The 25,335-nt window shown below is 39.0% G+C and overlaps 1 protein-coding gene across 1 annotated transcript in view; it reads left to right on the top strand.

The window, feature by feature from the left end:
• LOC126297638 (haloacid dehalogenase-like hydrolase domain-containing 5) overlaps positions 1-25,335 on the top strand; it is a 97,488-nt gene that overhangs the window by 64,367 nt on the left and 7,786 nt on the right. The window contains exons 5-6 of the mRNA XM_049988663.1: positions 7,826-8,008; positions 18,150-18,318. Of these exons, the coding sequence (XP_049844620.1) occupies positions 7,826-8,008; positions 18,150-18,318 (352 nt within the window). The remainder of the gene's footprint in view (positions 1-7,825; positions 8,009-18,149; positions 18,319-25,335) is intronic.

Consider the following 25,335-nt stretch of genomic DNA (forward strand, 5'->3'; position numbering starts at 1 on the left):
TGACACACATTTCAGCTTCAATTATTGGCTTGAAAGTGTCTTAGTAGATGCTATTCTTCCCATAAAAGTTGAATCATTATTTCCCATACAATGTCAACTTTCATTTTCTGGATTGATCTGCCCCAGTAGCTGAGTGGAATGTCATGCCAAGGGGCCTGGGTTCGATTCCCGGCTGGGTCGAAGATTTTCTCTGCTCAGGGACTGGGTGTTGTCCTGTCCTAATCATCATCATCATCTCATCCTCATTGACACGCAAGTCGCCGAAGTGGTGTCAACTCAAAAGACTTGCACCAGGCGAACGGTCTACCCAACAGGAGGTCCTAGCCACACGAATTTCATTTTCTGGATTGGTAATTTTGATCCCAGTTCCATAGCTTCAGTTTTGTAGTGGATCACATCTGAAACTTACTAATAGCTGTCCTGTGAACTGTGTGGTGGAAAATTGTCTTCCTACCCTTATACCCCATGTATGTGGGCCATCCTCCAAATTGTTTATGCAGAAATCTATTTTCTGCTTTTTCTACGTGCACTGATAGAAACACCTGTTTGAACTGTCGCATTAATCCAACTTAGTGTGATCCATGGTCAGTTTGTATTCTTGAAACTTACGGGTACTAATACTAATATCAACAGCCATCTTTAGAATTGCACTTACCAGATAGTGACATTTTTCTTGCACTGTTGTATTGATTTTCTTTTCCAACAGGTGCTCATCTAACTCGGGCTGACAATGGCTTCTATCTGCAGCGGCCAGTTGTACTTTCTTGATTTCGGCTTCCAGGTTTGTATATTGTTCCTGTACACCAGCTACAAAATTCACAAGCGACTTCTCATTTTTGAACATCTCTTTAGTTTCGGGAGCTTCTGCATATTGTTTGTTTATTTTGTCTTCGAATTAATCAAGTTCCGTTTTATTATCCGTTCAAGCTTCCTCATTCTGTTTTTTTGATGACATCAGTTTTTGACTTTATTTCATTCTCTTCTGCGTGAACTTCATTTTGGAACTCTACCCATTTTTCCATGAATTTATCCATGGGTTCTTTCCACATATGTGACTGCAACACCAAACTCAAGACTGCTCTTCTTAATTTGATTTTTCTAATTGCTGCCATTAAACGTCATCATTTTTGTCTTTTGTTTTTAATTCATCAATTTGTTGGTGAAGATTATAATTCATTTCCTTTATGTGTTCCAACAGTTGGTTAAGTTCAACATTCTGCAGTTCCTGCCTAACTACCAGTGTTGTTACCTCCACTGTTGAACTGAATACTGGTGCCCCGAGTTTATAATTATAACAGGTTAGACTTCCATTAATAAATAATAAATAAAATAATATGGAATTTGCATCTTATTCCAAAATAATTTCGGAATTTTTGTGTGTGTTTATGTTGTGTATGTAGTGGAACTATGGGCCTCATGGAAAAGGGTGACCCGGCTTAGTCATGCAATTTGACTTTTAGTCTGATCACAAGGGTTGGGCATTATTGCGTGCGTTGATCACATAGGCTGACGTGAGGATCAATGATCTATACTTGACGGGATGTACCTGGAACATCTTAGGTGATTAGAAGTTAGTAGACAGAAATACAATTAAATACTTATCTTTAATTCAGCATTAGCGATGAATGTCGATCTTGGCTTTTTACAATAATATTTACAAGTGCAGTTATAGACTGAACTGCGAATACTGCTTTACAGTTCTGATTGCTTCACACATATAGATCAATTGGCGATGCATAAACTGTATGTGGTGCCTGGCTAGGTCATAGCTACTGACTTAGCTGATGGCTATGCTAACTAGTGTCTCTGCAAATGAGATATCTGAAGCTATAACAAGTGAACCATTCCTATTAAAGGTGGCTGTAGAACTGGGCAGTGCACTAGCTTGTCTAGAAAGACCAGCCGAGTGGCGGTGCTCGGTCTGTGGCGACTTGTGGGTCCGACACGTACTGATGGACCGCGACTGGTTTGAAGCCTACAACCTAGCAAGTGTGGTGCCTTGCAGTGACACCACAATTTACATCCTCTACACTAACATTTTTGTTGCCACTTATTGTTAAATGAAACTCTGCAGCCTATAAATTGTAACTGTACCTACTCAAAATGTATAGTTTACAGATTATTATACACACTTGTTCAGTGTTGCTCTTATAAAAAAAGTGCACTATTTTCTTATATGCAGCACTCTGACCATGTAATATTGTGTTGACTGTATTGGCATCCTTGAAGACTGAGCTGAACTCAAAAGTACATACTATTCATCACCATGTGTACCCTCCTGGATCTTCTCCATTACACTTCAATCTTCCTCATTTTTAGAGTGGGATTTCTTGTAATTGTGGATATGCAGAGCATGAAGCTGAAGTTAATTAACAGGATCAGAATTTATGACAAACAATTGAATATCTTGTTCGTATATTTGTCCTCCTACACCCACCTGGACAGCTGTGTGTAGATGGTGAGGTGTGCAAGCCCTGGATCGAATCTGCCCAGAGGATTAATGATGAGGGTCAGTGTGCCCGCCAGCCTGGATGTGGTTTTTAGGCATTTCCCCACATCTGTTTTGGTGAATACTGGGCTTGTAAACAAGTCCTGTGTCAGTTACACGGTTTGCAAACATTTCCAAAACTTTACATGCAGACAGTTGGGATACACAAGTTCCATCCGGGGGGGGGGGGGGGGGGGGGGGGCAGCGGGTAATGGTGTGGCGACAGGACAGCCAATAAATTAATTATACCAAATCCATTAATAACCATACCGACTCTGTGCAAATGCAGCAGGACAAAAGCGCAAGGAAAAGAAGGCAGTTGACCTCCTGTATAAACAAACAAGTTGCATGTTCTTGTGAACCATAACATTTTAAGTGAACTTCCTGTCACAACCATCCTGTTTCTACTTTGGATCACTAATTTATAACCCTTGTTATCAGTCATGAAATTCTCATTCATTTAGCTGGAAGCATAATTCTGTGTGCACTTTTACATCTTAAGATTCACCTACAACTGCTGTTGGAAATGAACCTTCACCCTTGACTGCACTGTACTGTGGGTTTTATGTGCACATTTTTTAAGCCCAGAGAGGGAGCTTCACTAGTTCTTGGAACTCACTGATGCCATTTCCTAAAGAGGCTTGTACACATTCATATATAATTGAGTGAGCTGTGACAGCAGTAACCTTAAATGGGAAATATACCAAAGTAACCTTAAATGGGAAATATACCAAAGGCTTCATTTCATACCACATATTCAGTACTGATGCTACTGTCAGTTACCTGAACTGTAACCTACTGCCAAGAGAGATCCAGTGCTTACCAGGCTTTCCAGTAATATGCCACAAGTGTTTATCAACTTGTATGACAACACAACAGTCTTCTTTGCATGCTTCGAGCATCCAGTGTAGGTATTCCTTTACCAATACTAAGTAACCATGTGGCACCTAAATTCTTAGCTCCATAATAAGTTGATTCAAGATGACACAACTGCTCCTATTTTTTTTATCCAACATTAACAGTGACTCCATTATCCATAGAGTTTTGCATATGCTGTGTGAAGATGTCACTCAGATGGACGACACGAGGTTTCATGATATATTATAATCCAAACCATACTCTTCCACTTTCTCAGGCAAAAGGAGTGCCAGGACTTGAATGAATGTGATGTTGCTTCCATATCAGCAGCTTAGCAGAATTGATGTACTAATGGTTTTTATTTACTGACTGTAAGGCAGCGGACTCCAAAGGTTTGTAGGTATTAACCACAGTGACTTTGGCTAGCTCAACTGCCAGAACAAATATATCTCTTGATCTCTTTTTGTGAGTTGATTTGAAATCTATCTGTTACGACTTGACATCTCTAGCAATTCCATTCCCAGCAATAGTACAGCCCAAGCTGTATTTAGGCATGAGCAACTGCACAGGATGTCAAAATTTTGGGGGTAGCAAAATGTTGCCACTGAAAAATAATTTTTAAGTTTGATTTTAATGTGCATTACGTCAGCATTTAGGCATTCAATAATTTATTGGCAAAGTGTTGACAAATATTTCTACTTGTCATTAAACTCATATTTTACTGCTAGTCTACCTGTAAGTGAAGTAATTTGGGTGTAGGCTATTAAACTGTAGTGATTTTCTTTGTATTTTTACCACATATTGTGGCCAAGTTTGTTGTTTATGTGGTAGTTACACTTCAATAAATGATTATGGAGCTTTATTGCTGGTAGTCCATAAATGAATGACAGTGGTGTGGTTTAGGAAGGGGGCATAAAATAAATGACTGCATGGCAGCATCACACACCCTAAATACGGCCCTGAGTACAGTCAACATTTTTCCTATCCTTTAAAGATCTGCATTGGCCTTAGTGTGGGTCTCGTGTATTGCTATTACATCTACATTATTCTCCAGCATAATACATGAGAGGTATTTGCTATTCGGTTTCGTCAATTTTAAGTAGAGAAGTAATATGTAAGTGCGAGAATGAATGGCTGGTTGTGGTAAAAAGTTGTAATTTTTAAGACCCATCATGGCCCAAATTGAACCTCTTTTGAACTATTTTGGTTGCAAGATGCCTCCCTAGCATATATATGGCTAGGACATTGGCTGTTTTCTCCAGTTGGAGGCATTTCCAGTTTGCAGTTTTTGTAATGTTTATTGGTTTGCAACAAAATGTTTTAACTGGATCTCTTTTACACTTTAAAAAAGAAAGTGTTTGCAGATCTTTTCAGGTATCTAGCCTTATATTGTACATACAATTGCAGTACAGATTTTAAAATTCTCACAGATATTGTTGGGTTTGGCAAAGCGAGGGATTATTGTGTTACCAGAGTTCTTGGATAATCCACGTTTCTTTTAAGTGGTTGAGACTAAGTACAATTCACTAAGAAATTTACATGCATCATTTTTATGGTTTGATCAAACTGATACATTTAGTGCTATATAACATGATGCTGTTCACAATATAAGGCATGTAAACACAGTGTACAGCTGAAATTAGACGTTGCTTATGTTTTAGCAAAAGATACTCAACCAGTGAAGAAGTTACAGAAAGGCATCCATCCCATTTGAGTGTTATTCATGTAATAAACTCAAGAATGAGATTTTTCTGTAAACTGGTAATAATGGGCTGTTTCCATTAAGTAATATGTGAGGAAAAACAGTTTCTATGAAAGTGGTCATTGTATTATTTTAATTGATGCAGGATAGGGGATGTTAGATCACCAATGTCATTTCGATAATTGCTTCACATAAAATTCACTGATTCTCTTCTGTAAAGATAATAAGTAGTGGTCCATTTGCAAAAATATTATCCTGTAAAGGTAAATCGTTGGTATTTATGAAGAGTTTATTTACATGTGTTCAGAATTTGCCTGCTGTCTTCTAAATTTTATCAACAACAGATGTACAACATTATGCTTCATTACCACCGCATTACAAAATATTTTCAGAATTAAATCCGTAGAACACTCTCGGTCAGCATAGATATAGTAGTAGTTTATCGGAAACAGAGGTAAAGGTAAAAGTTTGCATTCTGCCCATTAATGGGCCAATCAAGCCTGCCAACTGTCATGTCATTATCAGCAAATGGTGCCATCGGATGCAGTATGTAAAGGCATGTAGTTGTTTTTGGGTTTCTTGACCTTGGAAGTGTTGCTAATTCATTGAGTAGCTCCTCAGTTGGCCTCACGAGGCTGAGTGCACCCCGTTCCAGTCCTTCCCTAAATGAAAAATCCCTGGCAGTACCGGAAGCTGAACCCAGGTCCTCTGTATGACAGTCAGCCGCACTGACCACGCAGCTAAGGAGATGAATTTAGGAAGGTGGGTATATAGATAGTCAGTTCTGACATAAGATGGTTGTAGTGTCTCCACTATTGAGAGAAAGTGTTCAATGTGTTGACTGTAAATACTTCAGTTGTGTCCTTTCAATCAGTTATATTTAATTCTTAAAGTTTTTTCAATAGCCCTTTGACTCTACTTGTGTGTGTTCTATATTTAAGCTTTGTTGGTCATTTCTTGTGCCACTACTTGTATAATCTAAAATATCAGACTTTATTTCAACAAAGATTGTCTATTTATTGGGGAGAGGATACATTTGTTTAAAATAAGCCTCTCATAATAACTGTTACAATTTGGCTGCGATAATTTGCCGTGTGATTTATACTCTTAAGGAATGGAAATCTTATTTGGAGGCTCACTAGACTTTTTCATACAGTTGTGGCCATGCTGCTTTGGTTTTTATTGACATAAGAAACTAGAAAATAGAATAGAGACAAATACACATTCAACATACATAATGGATAAAATAATGAATAAAATTTTTTGTCTTTACTTACAATGAAGACTATTACACATTTAGCTTTTGATCAGAGCCTACTTTAGAAAAGAAAACAAACTTACATTCACACAAGCAAGCACATGTGTGTGTGTGTGTGTGTGTGTGTGTGTGTGTGTGTGTGTGTGTGGGCGCGCGCGCGCGTGTGTGTGTGTTTTTCCAAAGGAGGCTCTGGTCAGCTAAATGTATAACAGTCTTATTGTTGTACCTGCCTGCATCGCAACTCGTCATTTTTACGGTGAGTAACAGTCTATCCTTTTCATAATATTATTGATTTCCTACCTGGACTGTTCATTGTTTGAGGTTTAAACTCTTTCAGTTGAATCTGTACAATGGTGCTTTCCCCCGAATGTTATATGACTGTTTGCATATGTTAATGTTCTTGCATTGACTTTTGGATTGTGAATGTGTGTTTTGTATTCTCTGAATTAGCACACCACAGTGCTCTCTCTCACGCAAGAAAATGAAATGGTGGTTTTTTTTTTTTTTTTCTTTACTTCCTTTTAGATCAGTTCAATGTTAGTTGACAATATGTATTTTGGTTGTTCAGCATACAAACTCTCAATAATTTGGAACGAATAAAATTCTTCTGGTTATGTGAGAACATTGTCACTGTGTAAAATTCTCCCATATTTTTGCCACTGTTGTAACACTGGCTTCAGAAACCTACACTTACACATAGCATATTCATTACCAAAGAAATTTGTTCACCCTGTTGGTTTGTGGGTCATGATACTTGATTTGTGAGTGGGAAATGTGCCCAAAAGACAGAAATAAAACAATTATGAATAGGTGATTAAGGGATGAGAGAGAGACCTTTAGAGTATCATCAACCCTGGAACCACTGTAGGTGAAGTGCTAAGTTAGCTAACATTTTTAGTACTGCATCATTTTGGAAATGATTATCCATGTTGTGCTTACACCATAGACGGTTATTATTTGCCTTAGTCTCACTACCGAAAGGTAAAACATCTAGGTAAAGTGAAAGCCAGTGCCCTTATTCATCCTATTGACATGTGGCTAATGTCGAAAGTACTTTCATACACCCTACAGAGTCAATTGCACAGCCATTGGTTTTCTGCCAGTAACATGAATTTTTTTTAGAATGTATACCTGGAGTTTAACAGCCCTATCTTCATTATCTATACTGAAAACGTCCTTTTGATATAAGATCTGTGTTTTGTTGCTGGATGCTGAGAAGTCAATGTTGACATGACACACACGGGAAAATCTGATCCAGTTTTTGTCAAATGAATTTAGGCAATTAATACATTTGAGATGAGGTCTCCAACAAGAACGCTTATATATTTTGTATACAGGTGGTTGGTTGAACAATTTTGCAGTACCGTAATTTTGTAATGACTTCTTTCTTATAGGTAAAATAAACATTCTTTTGAATTCATAGTTTCCTACAAGGTTCAATTTTATCTGCCTAAAACATTCTGTACAAGGAATACTATCTTCAAAAAAATACAGTGACAGTTTGTTTCTTGTTAACTAGGTTCGGTCACGGAGCATTCCTGACATGCTTAGAAGCACTCTACAAAAAAATAAGTGGTATGGACATTATATATTCTGCTCTAGTAGGAAAGCCAAGTGAAATAACTTACTATTATTCAAATAATATTTTAATTTCACTGGCAGCTGATTTAACAACATACCCCCAGAGGCTGTATGGGATAGGGTAAGTAAATTTTATTTTAAATATGGTGCATGAAAATAAATGTTTTCCAGTGAATCCCCTTTATTTCTGATATGCCATAGACTTTTTCAGTGTACTTAAAAGTAATATAATGATACAGTGAAAGAAGGTATAGATTATATGAATGGTATTTTTTTAAATTGATTGATTATCTGCAAATATTTGATGCTGGTTTATATCTGTAAAACTCAAGTGAAAATGGATCATTGTTAGATGACAGAAGGTACAGATATGTTAAAAAACCATTGAACACCCTAATAGGCTTCCTTTTTTTATGTATTTATCTCACATTATGTCCAGTGTTTCCTATTCTGTGCTGTCATTAAAATGTATGTAAGTAACAATTATTGACAAAAAATATTCTATTTGTTTCCCATAATGTCTTCAAACTAAATCTTCAACAAATGCTTTTACTGCTTAAAATCTTCATTGCTGGTTATTTAAATAGTACAGTATACTCATTTATCCACGGGTGGATTATCTGATTTGCAGATTATTCACAGTCAATTTTTCCATTTTATAAATTTTTTTAACTGTTGAAAAAAAAATTTTTTTCCTAGTAGTAGTTGCCTGTGAACATTTAATAGTTGCCTGTGAACAGTAATGTCATGTTACAGTATGAATATTGTAAACAATGTGCTGCTTGAAAACTTCAAGTGCGGGACTGTATTGTTGTGGTGGATACTGTAGTCATTTTGTTTCTGTAAGTGCCGAACAATTTCTGAAAAGCGATAATGCATTGTGCTGATGATACAGCAGAAACTGGAAATAATAGACAAGCTTGAGGAAGGCAGTATTGATGTGCGGTATCTGGCACTGATTTACAATGTGGATGAAACTGTGATCTGTGATATTTGGAAAAATCAAAGACAAAATAGTGCAGTTTGATAACAGTTCTGATTGATCTAAAAGTTCGTCAAAGCAGGAAACTATGAAAATGTCTACATATGCAGAACTGGATAAAGCCATATTGCAATGGTTTCAGTAAAACAAAGCAGAGGGCACACAAGTATCTGGCCCAATATGTGCAAAACATCCCCAATTTTTACTCAAAACCTTGGGAATTGAAGGAGATTTTAATGAATCTTCTGGATGGCTGACAATATTTAAATAGCTTCATGGTATCTGGGAGATTGCCGTCCGAGGAGAAAAGCTCAATGCAGATAATAAGGCTGTTTCTGAATTTTGTAATGATATCAAAGAGTTTATTGCATGAGAATATTTAGAGCTGGGGCAAATATACAACGTGGATGACACTGCTGATAGACAATTCCAAAACACCCCAAAGACTTTAGCTCTCAAAAGACATAGCGTAGTGTGCCTAGTTATAAATCAAGTAAGCAAAGGATAACTGTGTTGTGCTAATGATATGGGATCACATAAAGTTAAGCTTGGTATAATAGGTGAAGCTGAAAGACCATGCTGTTTCAAAGGAAAAGAAAGGCACAATTTACCTATCCATTATTTTCACCAAAAAGGGGCTTGGATGAACTGCACAGTATTTGAAACGTAGTTCCATAATTGTTTTGTGCCACAGGTATAAGAACATTTAACATTGAAGGGTCTACCTGCAAGGCTTTGTTAATGGACAATGCACCATCACATCCAAATTAACTGGTTCTGAAATTGATGATATTTGTAAAATATTTATCCCCTAATGTGACAGCCTTAATTCAGCCAATGGATTGCTGTTTTGAAGAAAATTTGTAGAGGAAATCTGCAACAAAAACTTTTTGATGAGGGCAGCAATCTTCAAACATTTTGGAAACAATTGACTGTGCTAGGCGCAATGTGTGAAATGTTGAAGGTGTGGAGTAAGGTAAAGCAATCAACCATAACCAATTCATATCAATCATCAATCCTAAAACTGATGAAATCAGTGATGAACAAGATTGCTCATTACCAATGTTAACTGTTGTTTTTAAAGTACTCCAGGGTGTGACACTGTTGACAAAGAAAATGCTTCTGAATGGCATGACGTAGGCCACACAGAGCCAGGTCATGATACATTGGGTGACAGTGCTATTATCCAGCGAGTACAAGGAAAATCTGAGGTAGTGAATGACAGTGACAAAGATGACAACAATCATCTAATTTCAGAAACAGTAATCAATCATGCATCAGCACTTCAATGGTCCAAAGGGATACTAGACTACTGGGAACAGCAAGAAGATGCTCCTCTTTCTGACTAGTTGGTATTGCATAAAATTCCTACTGTGATATGTAAAAGACAAGCTGCCTCAGTGAGACAGAAATAAATTCAAGACTATTTTGTTTCAAAGTCATGTAGTGTAACTTGAAACTGACTTGCACTCTGTTCTTTGTAAGTACTGTATTTTCACACAAAGTATGATGAATAAAGTAGAATTTATAATAAACATTAATTAAGTGATTTTAATAATGACATTGTAGTTAATTTTTGTTTTTGAACAACTCTAATACATTACCTTTAATTGCAGGTTATCTACCGAATCCAATTATCTGTGGTTTTCAGTTCCTAATTACGTGGATAATAAAGAGTCCACTGTATTAAAAGTAAAAAGAATGACTTTACATTTCTTTTGTGGTGTAATAGTATTGCTTGCAATGGATTTCTGTTGGTGTGGCCTTGTCCTGTGTAATACATACAGTAATGTATGTATCATGTTTTGTCTTAGTCTATGACAGCCCATTTGCAGGGAAACAGTTATTAATTTTCAAGCAAATTTTATGTACATTTTCAAGTGTTGCAGTTTCTCCTTTAGGCATGGTTATAATAGTTGCATTGTTCACTAAGAACACTATTTACGATTTTTGCGTATTACAATAACTAAGAAGATTCTATCTTGGATATCAGTTGCACCCTTTCTGTGAACTCTGAAAACTTTTATTTGACTTGAAGCGTTACCCCAAAATGTGATTCCTAACAATACCTGACTGTTGTATGAGTATCAGATCAACACTTGAAATAATTGTTGAGATATTAAAAATTGCCTTAAACCTAGAAATTATAACTTTTCATTACAAACAACCTCCTGATGCATTATAATTTTCTCTGAATATGTCAGAGGATGACATAAACTAAATATTTTGTTGCTAAATAGTCAGTGAAACAGTATTTTGTTCATAAAACTATCTTCCATGTAATATTTTGAGTTAAATTATTATTTGTAGTTGCTTGTCATTATGAGTGATCTAGTACCTCCTGCCGTGGAAGTCGAACATGCGCCAGAACAAATGGACATGGCCAGCCCATAGAGGGCTCCGCGTCCGTGGTAGCTCTTCCACGCAGCGAGGGCGCCACCGCTACACCACGTGCAGACCAAGGCAAATAGCCACTCCCTCCAGTTCCGTATATAGGGAGCTGCTCTGCCCTAGTCCAGTCAGTCTGGTACTCGCTCTGGATTGCGTCTCTATCTCGGCGGTACTGCGTTCTGGTCGTTGCTCGTTGTTGACATTTGCCTGGCTCTGGTTCTGAGTGGATATGCTGTTGGTGTTTGGTGTTGTGGTTTCTACAAGCCTCTGTCGTTTATCTCTTCCTTGTTGTGTCGGTCATAATCGCTCTTGTCGGTTGTTGTCGTTGGTCTGCCGTCCGACTCGTCATTGTGTTTACCTGGTGGTTCGTGCTCCACTGTCGGCGGCTTCCCCGCCCGGTGGCTCCGATCCACAGCCCAAGGTGTTCCCACAGTTGGTTTTGGTTACTACGAGTGAGGCAATAAATACAGCATGTACGTGATGTATGAATTTTGGAATTTTTAATAATTAATGTTATTGCACAGTTGCCAGTTTATGTATTCTGCAAACAAAAACAAAAAAATTACTTCTGTCCTCAAGACAATTAAAACTGCCCTGTTTTGAGTTCATTTGCTTCTCAGTAAATACTAATGACTTTTCATAGTTGAGGATTGGTCAAGGAGGGAAATTACGACATTGTCTGGAAAAAGGTATGAAACTGATCACATGCAATATATTCGAGGCAGACAGAAAGGAAAGAGAATGATAGAGTGTTTCAAGGAGTCGTGATTCAGCTTTAGTTGCATGACCGTACTTTGCTCGGTGCTCTAGTAGTTTTGTAAGAATATGTTCTGATCTGCTTTTGTTGAGAAAATTGAATAGCTCAGAAACTGAGGAACACAGTTCCGCTTCATATTACATCTCTAAAAGAAGTTTCCAGTCGTATCAAATCTCTTAAAAATAAATGTACAAGTAACTTGAGGAAATCTGTTGTAAAATAATGAAATGTTGTTCATCTAAACGTAGTAATACTTGGTCCAGTCCCATTAATGTGACTACACTTATATTTGATGGCAGCATGCAATAACCACTCACAACCCTGACGCCGGCTACGAGGGCTTTTCGCTTGCTGCGTTACAAAATAAGTAATTTAATTGTTTTTGCTGTACATTCTATAGTACTTCTGTGCATTAGTATGATATAGACTTGATAAATTGAAGGATTCAGTTTTTATTTGCGTCTGAATAGGAAAAGCGAAGTTTCTGTTTATGACAGTTTTGTGTGTACGCAAACGTTTGTTTGCGTTCTTAACTGACATTAATATGCGGGATTATCAGTTAAGTCAGTGTACAATACTCAGTATTTATGTTTATTAGTGTCATTTAGACTTGATGCATTGAAGGTAGCAGTTTCTATACGTTTTATTAGGTCATTTTTCGCGTGTACGTTAATTGTTGTGTACATTAGAAATACGAGGGTTAATCAGTTTAAGTTAGCTAACAATACTCAGTATTCATGTTCATTAGTGTCATTTAGACTCAATACATTGAAGGTAGCAGTTTTTATATGTTTTGTTAGGAAAAGTGATACTGACAGTGAATTCTAACCTCACTTGTAAACGTTTTGACTAGCACAACCTGCGAGCGTTAACAGTTAAGCAAACGTAAAATATGTGGTAAACTAGTATTACATTACAATATCTAGTAAATCAGTGTTATAATACAACTTCTGAGCCCTTCTCACATATAGTTTAGTTAGCGGAAAGCTAAAACTCACCTTGCCGTCTGCTTAATTCCCTTAGCTTGTTGTGGGCTTTGGTGATCGTGTACTGTAAGCCCAACGGTTCCTATAAAGTAGAATTCTTATTTGTGTTTTACATTCTGAACTCTTATTGTTAGCTAAAGGTTATGTTTTGTACCTGCATCTATCAGTGTACAATACTAAGTATTTATGGTTATTAGTGTCATTTAGACTCGATACATTGAAGGTAGCAGTTTTTACAGTTTTATTAGGTCATTTTCACATGTATGTAAATATTTATTTACATTATAAATACGAGGGATAATCAGTAGGTGTAGCTTACTGTAGGTTACTGTGTAATTTTTTAATAATTTTTCAGACAAATGCAAGGATGGCTGACATAGTGTTTAGTGTATCTGGGATTGTAAAACAGTTAAGATCCTTAGACACCAAGGAAGGATCTTGGATGCCAAGGAGGCATCTGGCCCAGACGGTATCCCCATAAGATTTTATGTTGACTATGCTACAAATACAACACCATTCTTATCTATCAGAGATCATTGGAACAGCAGAAAGTTCCACAGGACTGGAAGAAGGCCCAGGTCATTGCAATCTATAAAAAGGGTAGAAAATCAGGTGCACATAATTACCGGCCAATTTAACTGACATCGATTTGTTGTAGAATCATGGAACATATTTTGTGTTCAGACATAATGACCTTTCTAGGCTCTGAGAAGCTCATCTGCAGAAACCAGCACGGTTTTAGGAATCAGTGGTCATGCGAGACACAGCTGGCCCTCTTTGTGCATGATATACAACAGGCTCTAGATACAGGCTCCCAGGTTGATGCCATATTCCTCAGCTTTCAAAAGGTGTTCAACTCAGTTCCGCACTGTTGCTTGCTCCAAAAAGTATGTGCTTACTGTCTATCCGATGACATACGTGGTTGGATATAAAGTTTTCTAACAGACAGAGAGCAGTATGTCATCCTGAATGGGGAAACTTCAACAGAAACAGGCGTTAACGTCAGGTGTGCCCCAGGGCAGCGTAATAGGTCCGCTGCTTTTCTACGATTTACATAAATGATTTGGTTGATGATGTTGACACAGCATTAGGCTGTTTGCCAATGATGCTGTAGTCTACATGAAGGTAGTATCACACGAAAGTTGTGAACAAATCAATGAGGATTTGCAGAAAATAAATGTGTTGTATAATGACTGGCAGTTATTTCTCAATATTAGGAAGTGTAACCTACTGCGTATAACAAAGCGAAAATCCCCAGTAATGTACAAGAACAAAATAAATGCCCAGTCTTTGGAAGCAGTAACATCTGTCAAGTATGTGGGTGTGACTAATCAAATTGATCTCAAATGGAACACTCAGATTACACAAGTAACGGGTAAGGCAAACTGTAGATTGCGGTTTACTGGTAGACTTTAGAAGCTATGCAGTCCTTCAACAAATACTTTAGTTCGTCCAGTCTTAGAGTATTGTCCGTCTGTATGGGACCCTTACCAGTTGGGTCTGATTAAAGAGATTGAGAAGGTCCAAAGAAGAGTGGCAAGCATTGCGACCGGAACATTTAGCCATCGTGAGAGCATTACAAATCTCATAGACAGTTTGAAGTGGGACACACTTGCAGATAGACGACGAGCTAAACGGAAGGGGCTGTCCACTAAATTCCAGAATCCGATCTTTGTCGAGGATGTAGAGCATATATTATTACCACCAACTTTCATATCACGCAATGATCACCATTCAAAGATAAGGGAAATTGGAGCTCATACTGAGGTGTTCAGGCAGTCATTTTTCCCTCGCACGATCCACGAGTGGAATAGAGGGGGGGGGGAAATATGACTTTGGCGTGAATAGTGCCCTCTGCCACACACTGTTTGGTGGCTAGCGGAATATGTACGTAGATGTAGATGGCAGGTGGCAGCACTAATAGCGAAGGGCATATAAAGCGTGTCAGGGGAATGCGGGAAACAGTGCAGTCATTGTTGTAAAGTGAAAATGGAGTGATTTATCTGATATCCAAAAGTGCGTGATCATTGGCTCTCAGGCGAAGGGAGGAACCTTTTCTGACATGGCTACGTTTGTAAATAGTTTGCGGTGAGCTATGATTAAAGTTTACCGTGCACGGCAAAATGGCACTATCCAGAACTGCCGAGGCAGCTGTGGTGCGCCAAGGGCAGCAGATGATGGGTGAATGATGGTTGCAGGGATGTGTATGAGCAAGTAGACGTACAACTGCTAAGCGTCTGTGTGCCCAGATAAACCAAGAGGCTACCTACAGTGTCTCCTTAATGACTGATCAGCGAATGTTGCTGTGTATGGACCTCCACAACAGGTGCCTACTTCATGCACCCATGCTAGCTCTTGTTCATTGGTGACAAATGCTGGAATTTGCATGTCAGCAATGCAACTGGATATCTGCTGTGTGACAACAGGTGTGTTTTTCAGATGAATCGTGTATTATGCTCCATCGGACAGATGGCCGTTGGTGTGTATGGCCGTGCAACAATTATCAGAAGCGTTCAGGCTGGAGGATGGAGTGTTATAGTCTGAGGAATGTTTTCTTGGCATTCATGGATGTTCTTGTTATTCTCGAAGGCATAGTGGATCAATGAAAGTATACCTCTATCCTTGAGGTCCTGTCCAAACCTACATGCAATTTGTTTTTTTCCTCAGCACGGTGGTGTCTACCAGCAGGACAGTGCAACATGTCACACAGATTGCAGTGTACATGTGTGGTTCAAAGAACACCAAACTCCCTAGATTTTAATCCATTCAACAATCTGTGGGACCATCTCAATAATCATGCTGTTCATGCCATGGATCCTCAACCAAGAAACGTAATGTAGCTGACCACAGCACTGAATTCAGAATGGCTCCACATTCCTGTTGGTACCTTCCAGAACGTTACTGATTCTTCTTGCATGTCTGTGCTGCAAAAGATGGTTATTCAGACTCTTGACTAGTGATCACATTAATGTGACTGGACTGTGTATATTGAGCTATTTATGTTGTGAATCTTTTCCACATTAATACTTTCCCATAGTAACTTAAACATACTGTTGTCAAGTCACTCCTCAAAAGAGACAAAACGTAAGTAAAGGGTTACCAACCCATCTCATTACTGTCAGTATCTTAAAAGTGTTCAAGAAGATAATATCTAATGGACTTTATAAACACTTGGTACAGGAAACATACTCGTAAGAAACAGGTCGGATTTCAAAAAGTACTGTCAGCTGAACATTGTACATCCTTGGCTAATTTTGTTTTGTGTGCATTAGGCAGTGGTCCAAGGACACAAATTCCGACTATGAAAGTTTGTGTTATATGGTGAACAGTCTTTAAATTTTTCTAGACACATGATATATTAGAATCAGAAATTACTACTATTGGAAATATTTTGTGACTTGCCTAAAGCTTTTGACTGTCTGAATTACGATATCCTAAAGTGAAAGTTAAAATATTGCATATAGAATAGTAGACACATTAGGTTCATGGTTTTTACCTTATCTGTATGAGTGAAAGCAAAATGTTCAGTTTATGTCAATAACTCAACAATTGGCACTCAGAATTTTCAAGCAGTCAGTCATGGTGTACCCCACAGTTTGATTTTGGGTTCTCTGCTGTTTCTTATGTAAATTACCTACCACTTACAAATTTTACCCATTTTGCAGATGATACAAGTATACAAATAAAAAGAACCAACAATCCTCTTACTAAAAAAGGCAATTAATGAAAATCCAAAAACATCAACAGGTTGTTCAAGGCAAGTGGATTATCGAAAATGGTTCAAATGGCTCTGAGCACTATGGGACTTAACTTCTGAGGTCATCAGTCCCGTAGAACTTAGAACTACTTAAACCTAACTAACCTAAGGACATGACACACATCCATGCCTGAGGCAGGATTCGAACATGCGACTGTAGCGGTCGCGCGGTTCCAGACTGTAGCGCCTAGAACGTCTCTGCCACTCCGACCAGCAAGTGGATTATCACTGAATTTCAACAAGACTCAGCACACACAGTTCACTACTTCTCTTAGAACTCCAGAAGCTATAAAAGTAGGTTTCTTAAAAAATTAAATACAATAGGTAAAAAGTGTCAAGTTTAAGGGGCTGCAGGTTGATCACAACCTTGATTGGAAAATCAACTGCCTGGGATTAATTAATTGCCTTAGTTTGACTTTGTTTGCAGTATGCATGATTACAGCTGTTGGTGTATTAAGTATGAAGAAATTAGTACTGTTCCCCAAGAAATGATTCCATAACTTATTAGTGAATGGGATACTAAAAATAAACTTTCAAAATACTCAAGTTTAATTCTATAACATCCTGCAGAGATCTAGTCAAACAAATGTGGTGACAACTACTTAGCGATACATGTATTCTTTAAGGTCCATTGGCATTAGAAATATTTCTCTTCTCTCAGAAAAATTGTGAAAAGCATGAATATAATATTAGGACAGCAAACAACTTCCACAAAGACTTCAAGGGCTTAAAATTAGTACAGAAAAGTGTAAGATGAATGGATACAGATGTATTCAACAGCTGTGCCAGAGCACATTAGATTTCATGTAAATAAAGTGGTGGTGTTTAAGCCTCTTACTCCACTGAATGCTCACAGAAACTCAGAAATTTAATGTTGAAATGAATTTGATAAATAAAATGTACAACTTCGAAGCCTTCACACATCCCAGACACCACTCTATATGGAATATGACTAATGTAATACTATAATCAAAAGTGCATTTTACTCTTAGCATACAGTGAATTGAGGCAGTGTATTTGTTAAGCCACTGGCCTTAGTTTTATGAGGATAGAGGTTCATGATCTGGCTAGCCATCTTGATTTATGCTTTCCTAAGTCATTTCAGGCAAATACTGGGCTGGTTTCTTCAACAAGACTATGGCTGACTTTATGCCTATCCTCTTTAAACTCATTTGTTTGTGTTCATACAGCTGCATATATGACATGATGTTTTTCCTCTTATTAAGCTGCAAAATCCTGTACCACTATAAAAATTATCTCAGTTAAATAAATTATTGTGCTATGCTGTTCTATTGAATAATGTTTTAGAAAGTTTTAAGTTTGTGCTATTATTACAGCTCTGATTGTATTTGTTAGTAAAATGTTCTCATATCTGTTTTTATATTACAGTGATAACATATACACAGATGTGTATGGAGCTAATTTGTATGAGAAATATTTGCATGAGAAACCAGGTGCACACAGCAGCCCCAGTGCTCGGGTTTTAGATACCATCATCAAGCGGGAATTTACTGAAACTCAGAAGCTACCTGAATCTTGCTGTAGTATTTTAGTTGAGGTATGTACTGATTGATAACCTGGACTGTGTATGCATGCCAAACCTCTCACCCCCCCCCCCCCCCCCCCCCCACACACACACACACAATAGCGCAACTTGTAAGTATAAGTAAGCTGTTACACCCATATGTTACAGTACAGTTAGCCTTCAGCCGCCGAGCAGTGTGTCAGCAGTGCGCAAGTAGCAGCGTTACTGCATTTACTAGACAGTCTTGTATTTTAATAACTGTTTAAATTTTGGGTCGAATTCTTGCGCTCTCTGTAGGTTAGTTCAGACTTTCTTTGTACAACATTATTTAGCATGGATAGGGACTGCGACTGCTGTGTTCGGATGGGAGCTAAGTTGGCATACCTACGCTCCCAGCTTCAGGCAGTGTTGGCTTCGGTCACACAGCTTGAGGCTGTTGCCAATGGGCATCACTGTGGGGGTCCAGATGGGGGTTTGTTGGGAATGGCCAGCTTATCCCACGCATCCCCCAATTGGACTATGGCTGTGGCTGCCTGGGATACTGCCCACATTGAGTCTGACCCCTCACCCGTGGTAGAGTGGGAGGTCGTCTCGAGGTCTGGAAGGGGGCGAAAGACATTCTGGAGATCTGAACGGAAGGCCTCTCCAGTTTGTCTGACGAACCGGTTTCAGGCTGTGTCTCCAGCTGATATTGATCTTTGGCAGGACATGGCTGCTTGTCCTGTTCCAGAGGGTGGGCTTACTGGTAGTTGGGAGCTCCAACATCAGGCGCGCAATGGGACCCCTTAGGGACATGGCCGCAAGGGAGAGGAAGAAAACCATGTGCACTCGGTGTGCACACCGGGTGAGAGTCATTCCAGATGTGGAAAGGGTCCTTCTGGATGCGATAGAGGGTATAGGGTACAGCACCGAAGCTGAAATAGTTACAGGTGGTCGCTCATGTCAGCACCAATGATGTGTGTTACTATGGGTCAGAGGAAATCCTCTCTGGCTTCCGCCGGCTATCTGATTTGGTGAAGACTGCTAGTCTCGCTAGCAGGATGAAAGCAGAGCTCACCATCTGCAACATCGTCGACAGGACTGACTGCGGACCTACACGCAGCAAGGAGCTACACGGGTAGCTGGGGTTGTGTGGCGTGGACTGGGCGGTTTTTTAGGTTAGATGGCCTCGGGCAAGTACAGAAAGAGCAACAGCCTTAAAGGGTGCGGGGCAAAGTCAGGACATGCGGGCGACCAAACAGCAATCGGTATTGTAATTGTGAACTGTCGAAACTGCGTTGGTAAAGTACCGGAACTTCAAGCGCTGATAGAAAACACCGAAGCTGAAATCGTTATAGGTACAGAAAGCTGGCTGAAGCCAGAGATAAATTGTGCCAAAATTTTTACAAAGGCACAGATGGTGTTTAGAAAGGATAGATTGCATGCAACCGGTGGTGGCGTGTTTGTCGCTCTTAGTAGTAGTTTATCCTGTAGTGAAGTAGAAGTGGATAGTTCCTGTGAAATATTATGAGTGGAAGTTACACTCAACAACCGAGCTAGATTAATAATTGGCTCCTTTCACCGACTTCCCGATTCATCAGCATTAGTGGCGGAACAACTAAGAGAAAATCTGGAATACATTTGACATAAATTTCCTCAGCATGTTATAGTCTTGGGTGGAGATTTCAGTTTACCAGATATAAACTGGGACACTCAGATGTTTAGGACAGGTGATAGGTATAGAGCATCGAGTGACATTATACTGAGAGCACTATCTGAAAATTGCCTCGAGCACTTAAACAGAGAACCGACTCGTGGAGATAACACCTTGGACCTACTGATAAAAACAGACCCGAACTTTTCAACTCTGTAAGCGCAGAACGGGGAACCAGTGATCATAAGACCATTGCAGCATCCATGAATATGGACGTAAATAGGAATATAAGAAAAGGGAGGAAGGTTTATCTGTTTAGAAAGAGTAATAGGAGGCAGATTTCAGACTACCTAACAGATCAAAACAAAAATTTCTTTTCCGACACTGACAATGTTGAGTGTTTATGGAAAAAGTTCAAGGCAATCGTAAAATGCATTTTAGACAGGTATGTGCCGAGTAAAACTGTGAGGGATGGGAAAAACCCACTGTGGTTCAACAACAAAGTTAGGAAACTACTGTGAAAGCAACGAGAGCTTCACTGCAAATTTAAACGCAGCCAAAACCTCTCAGACAAACTGAAGCTAAACGATGTCAAAGTTAGCGTAAGGAGGGCTATGCGTGAAGCATTCCGTGAATTTGAAAGTTAAATTCTATGTACCAACTTGACAGAAAATCCTAGGAAGTTCTGGTCGTACGTTAAATCAGTAAGTGGCTCGAAACAACATATCCAGACATTCTGGGATGCATAAAGCTAAATACTGAACACCTTTTCCCAAAACTGTTTCACAGAGGAAGACCGCACTGGAGTTCCTTTTCTAAATACTTGCACGAACAAAAAAATGGCTGACATCGAAATAAGTGTCCAAGGAATAGAAAAGCAACTGAAATCACTCAACAGAGGGAAGTCCACGGGACCTGACAGGATACCAATTCAATTCTACACAGAGTACGCAAAAGAACTTGCCCCCCCCCCCCCCCCCTTCTAACAGCCGTGTACCGCAAGTGTCTAGAGGAACGGAAGGTTCCAAATGATTGGAAAAGAGCACAGGTAGTTCCAGTTTTCAAGAAGGGTCGTCGACCAGATGTGTAAAACTATAGGCCTATATCTCTGACATCGATGTGTTGTAGAATTTTAGAACATGTTTTTTGCTCACGTATCATGTCATTTCTGGAAACCCAGAATCTACTCTGTAGGAATCAACATGGATTCCGGAAACAGCAATTGTGTGAGACCCAACTCACTTTATTTGTTCATAAGATCCAAAAAATATTAGATACAGGCTCTCAGGTAGATGCTATTTTTCTTAACTTCCGGAAGGCGTTCAATACAGTTCTGCACTGTCGCCTGATAAAGAAAGTAAGTGCTTACGGAATATCAGACCAGTTGTGTAGCTGGATTGAATAGGTTTTAGCAAACAAAACACAGCACGTTTTCTCGATGGAGAGATGTCTATAGACATTAAAGTAACCTCTGGCGTGCCACAGGGGAGTGTTATGGGACCACTGCTTTTCACACTATATATAAATGACATAGTAGATAGTGTCGGAAGTTCCATGCGGCTTTTTGCGGATGATGCTGTAGTATACAGAGAAGTTGCAGTATTAGAAAATGCAGGAAGATCTGCCGTGGATAGGCACTTGGTGCAGGGAGTGGCAACTGACCCTTAACATAGACAAATGTAATGTATTGCGAATACGTAGAAAGTAAGATCCTTTATTGTATGATTATATGATAGGGGAACAAACACTGGTAGCAGTTACTTCTGTATAATATCTGGGAGTATGTGTACGGAATGATTTGAAGTGGAATGATCATATAAAATTAATTGTTGGTAAGGCGGGTGCCAGGTTGAGATTCATTGGGAGAGTCCTTAGAAAATTTAGTCCATCAACAAAGGAGGTGGCTTACAAAACACTTGTTCGACCTATACTTGAGTATTGTTCATCAGTGTGGGATCCGTACCAGATCAGGTTGATGGAGGAGATACAGAAGATCCAAAGAAGAGCGGTGCGTTTCATCACAGGGTTATTTGGTAAGCATGATAGCGTTACGGGTATGTTTAGCAAACTCAAATGGCAGACTCTGCAAGAGAGGTGCTCTGCATCGCGGTGTAGCTTGCTGTCCAGGTTTCGAGAGGGTGCGTTTCTGGATGAGGTATCAAATATATTGCTTCCCCCTACTTATACCTCCAGAGGAGATCACGAATGTAATATTAGAGAGATTCGAGCACGCATGGAGGCTTTTCGGCAGTCATTCTTCCCGCGAACCATATGCGACTGGAACAGGAATGGGGGGGTAATGACAGTAGCACTTAAAGTGCCTGCCGCCACACACTGTTGGGTGGCTTGAGCAGTATAAATGTAGATATGGAACCATTCCGCCTGCAGCATATGTTATCGATGTTCAGAGAGAAACATTGACAGATGAGCCATAGAACAACCATGATGACTGAGCTGTCCTTCCAATTCAGCAGTTTGATTTTAATTTGGGGATTTAGACAGCCAGTAGAATAAATCTTGTACAGCCAAGTGATGCAGGGGATTTATCGTGTGTAACATAGTGTCTTAGTACAAGGTCCCTAACACCCCAGACAGGCAAGGTGCTGATTTACAAGTAGCAAGACTTCACCCACAGTTAAATCATGTGGTGCATATTACTTGGAATGAGTAGTCAGGCAACTGCAAAAAATACTCTTACGACATTAAAACTGGAACTATCAACTTGTTTTTCCAGTTTTGGTTGTAGGGTATTTCATTTTCATTTGTTTCTTGTTGACATAACACTATGCTTCTCGTGAAGTAGGAAATAAGGCTCACAAGAGAAGACAAGCTTCGCCACACTGTGGGACCCAATTTTAATATTGTAATCTATATTTATTATTTTTTTAGAGAAGTGTACCCATAAGAAAGTGACTGCATAATGCATATCACAATAAGAAAATACTTTGAATTTCCAAATTTCCTCTCTGCCTCTTTCACATCCCATGTGCTCCCGATTTTCTCTACCCTGACAACTGGCACTGTTTTCTATGTGCAAACTCTGTTTCTGCTTCTGATTCTCTCTCAAAAAATTGGTACAAATTGAACACTGTCACTCCAGGATTCCAGGATATTGGTGCAGTATCTGTTGTTTTCTTTGTCACCAATAATGAACATTAAAGGGGCCAAATAGCCATACAGTTTATCACTAACACAAAAACCATTGCCAAATCTTCAACCCCCCCCCCCCCCCCCCCCCCAAAGTGTAGGCAACAGAGAGATGCAGCACAATGTTACTGTTGGCTGTTGTGTGACTAAGTGCACTACCTCTTGCTACTGCACATCATCCCTTTATTTGTATTTTTATATCTTCACTAGCCTATTATAAATGTTAAGCCTATCAATTTCCTTTGGAGCCCCAGACACCAGAGGATTTTCTGAGCTGTTAATTTATACACACATCAGTAGCCTCTGGTTCATTTTGGTAGGAGCAATATGCATATAACTGACATAGGCACCATATTAGTTAACATGCAAGCCTCATATCACTACTAGGAGGTGCCCCAGAGTTTCCATATCAGGTAGACACGTGATGCCATTTGTCAACATTGAATAAGGTTTCCTCTTCTCAGCACATGCTCTGTTCATAAACAGAGCTGCTGGCATGAAAGCTGATAAATAGTGCTTTTCATAACTTGGAGAACTACCACTTCTCATCTACAACAGCAGTAGGTGGTGTGTGTTTAGGCAGTGCTGCAGCACTTGCCTAGCAAAAGATTACTTGTAATTGCCAGTGTAGATATTTTTCTAGGCCCATTACTGTTTGTGCTGTGATTCCTTGGTGTCGGTGTTCAGAAAACTACATAATTTGTGCGAAAATTGTTAGAATGGCTTAAAGTATGGGTGCTTTCATTCCTTTTTACCTATAATGTTATAGGTCACGCCTGTGCCGAGTCTGAAATTGATGGTTGTTCAAGTATACATAAGCTGTGTTTTCCAAATGTGGTAATTGCATATCTGTGAACTGTTACATAAACAAATGGGTAAGCATGACACAGATAAAAGATGGAAATAGGATATAAGTTATTCAGAAAGATTATGGATAAGGTGATCTTACTACTGAACTTATCCAGAGCCACACCCTCACTGGAGTAATATGTTTATTATGTATTGCAACTTGTAATAGTAATGAATGTTTTGTTGTTGTGTGGGCAAGAGTTTTTTGGTATGGAGCAAGCAAATGTGGCTAGGCGATCTGCTTATAAACAAAGCAGGAAGAGTGGTTGTTCAAAATAAATAAACTACAGCAGTTGTTTGATTTTCAGCTGAGGGCATTCCCACTGTGGTGAATGAATCCACCATAAAATCAGAAGTTATGTGACAGTGAGTACTGTTTGTATAAATAATCAGATCCCTCTAAATGTAAATGGCATAGTATAATCCAGCATTTTACCTCATGGCTCACAAATTAGTGTTATCAAAATTGAGGAAGGTGGCTGTGGATGGCAATGCCAGAGAGTGAACTTCATGAATGCCGGGGTATGATGATGTGTGTTCATTTATCACAAGTTATGTGACAATAATGCAGTGAATGAATGAATCATTGTAACAACCGAGGCTGATACGTTCCTGTAAGAGTAGGCACGCACATCACTGTGGCTGTATTCTTTATTTGTTTGCCTCCCTGACATAAACCTTTCAAAACCGTTATGGATGAGTATGAAGTTGTTTAGCATGTTTGGTAAGAGTTTATTGTAGGAAAGTAGTAAATATTAGGGCATGAAATGCTTGACAGTATAGACCAAAAATTAGAGTTCTGCATGCTTAGAGCAGGATTTTGGTAGGAAGTATGAGTTTGGAGTAATGGATAGTGGTGGAAATCAGGCATTCCAAAATGTGTCCTCTGCTTGTATTAGGCATTGTGAGAAGTATACTGTTCTTTTAGAAATTCTGAGACTTTTTAGTGCCTTTTTGACATTCCTGATATTGCTCAATGTCCTTGCCATTTATTCCAGAACTTTCGTAATATCCTTAGTATTAATTCCAGCATTCCAAGAATTCCTTAGTGTTCTTGAGTGGTAGTGACAAGCTGTGGGCAATGAGATGTGAAGGTACTTGTCTTCTTGGGTTGAAATCCATATGGTGCATGTCCTAACATTAGATAGTCGATGTAATTATTATGAAATGTAATATCTAAGCTCCAAAATCTTCACTCAAATAAAACAAACATTGAACCCTGCTATGATATAAATCTGAAAGCAGATTACTCCAGATTCTCACAGGATTTCCCATGATATATTTTCTTATATACTGAAGCCTCATTGTGTTTCCTGAATACTGTACTTATAATCTAAACATTACTCAATGTGATTTATAGGCTGCATGTTACCTGCATGCTCTCCTTTAAGGACAGTAAGCCAGCAATTGAATTATTTAAG

Source organism: Schistocerca gregaria, chromosome X (genome assembly GCF_023897955.1).
Source record: "Schistocerca gregaria isolate iqSchGreg1 chromosome X, iqSchGreg1.2, whole genome shotgun sequence".
NCBI classification, from domain to species: domain Eukaryota; kingdom Metazoa; phylum Arthropoda; class Insecta; order Orthoptera; family Acrididae; genus Schistocerca; species Schistocerca gregaria.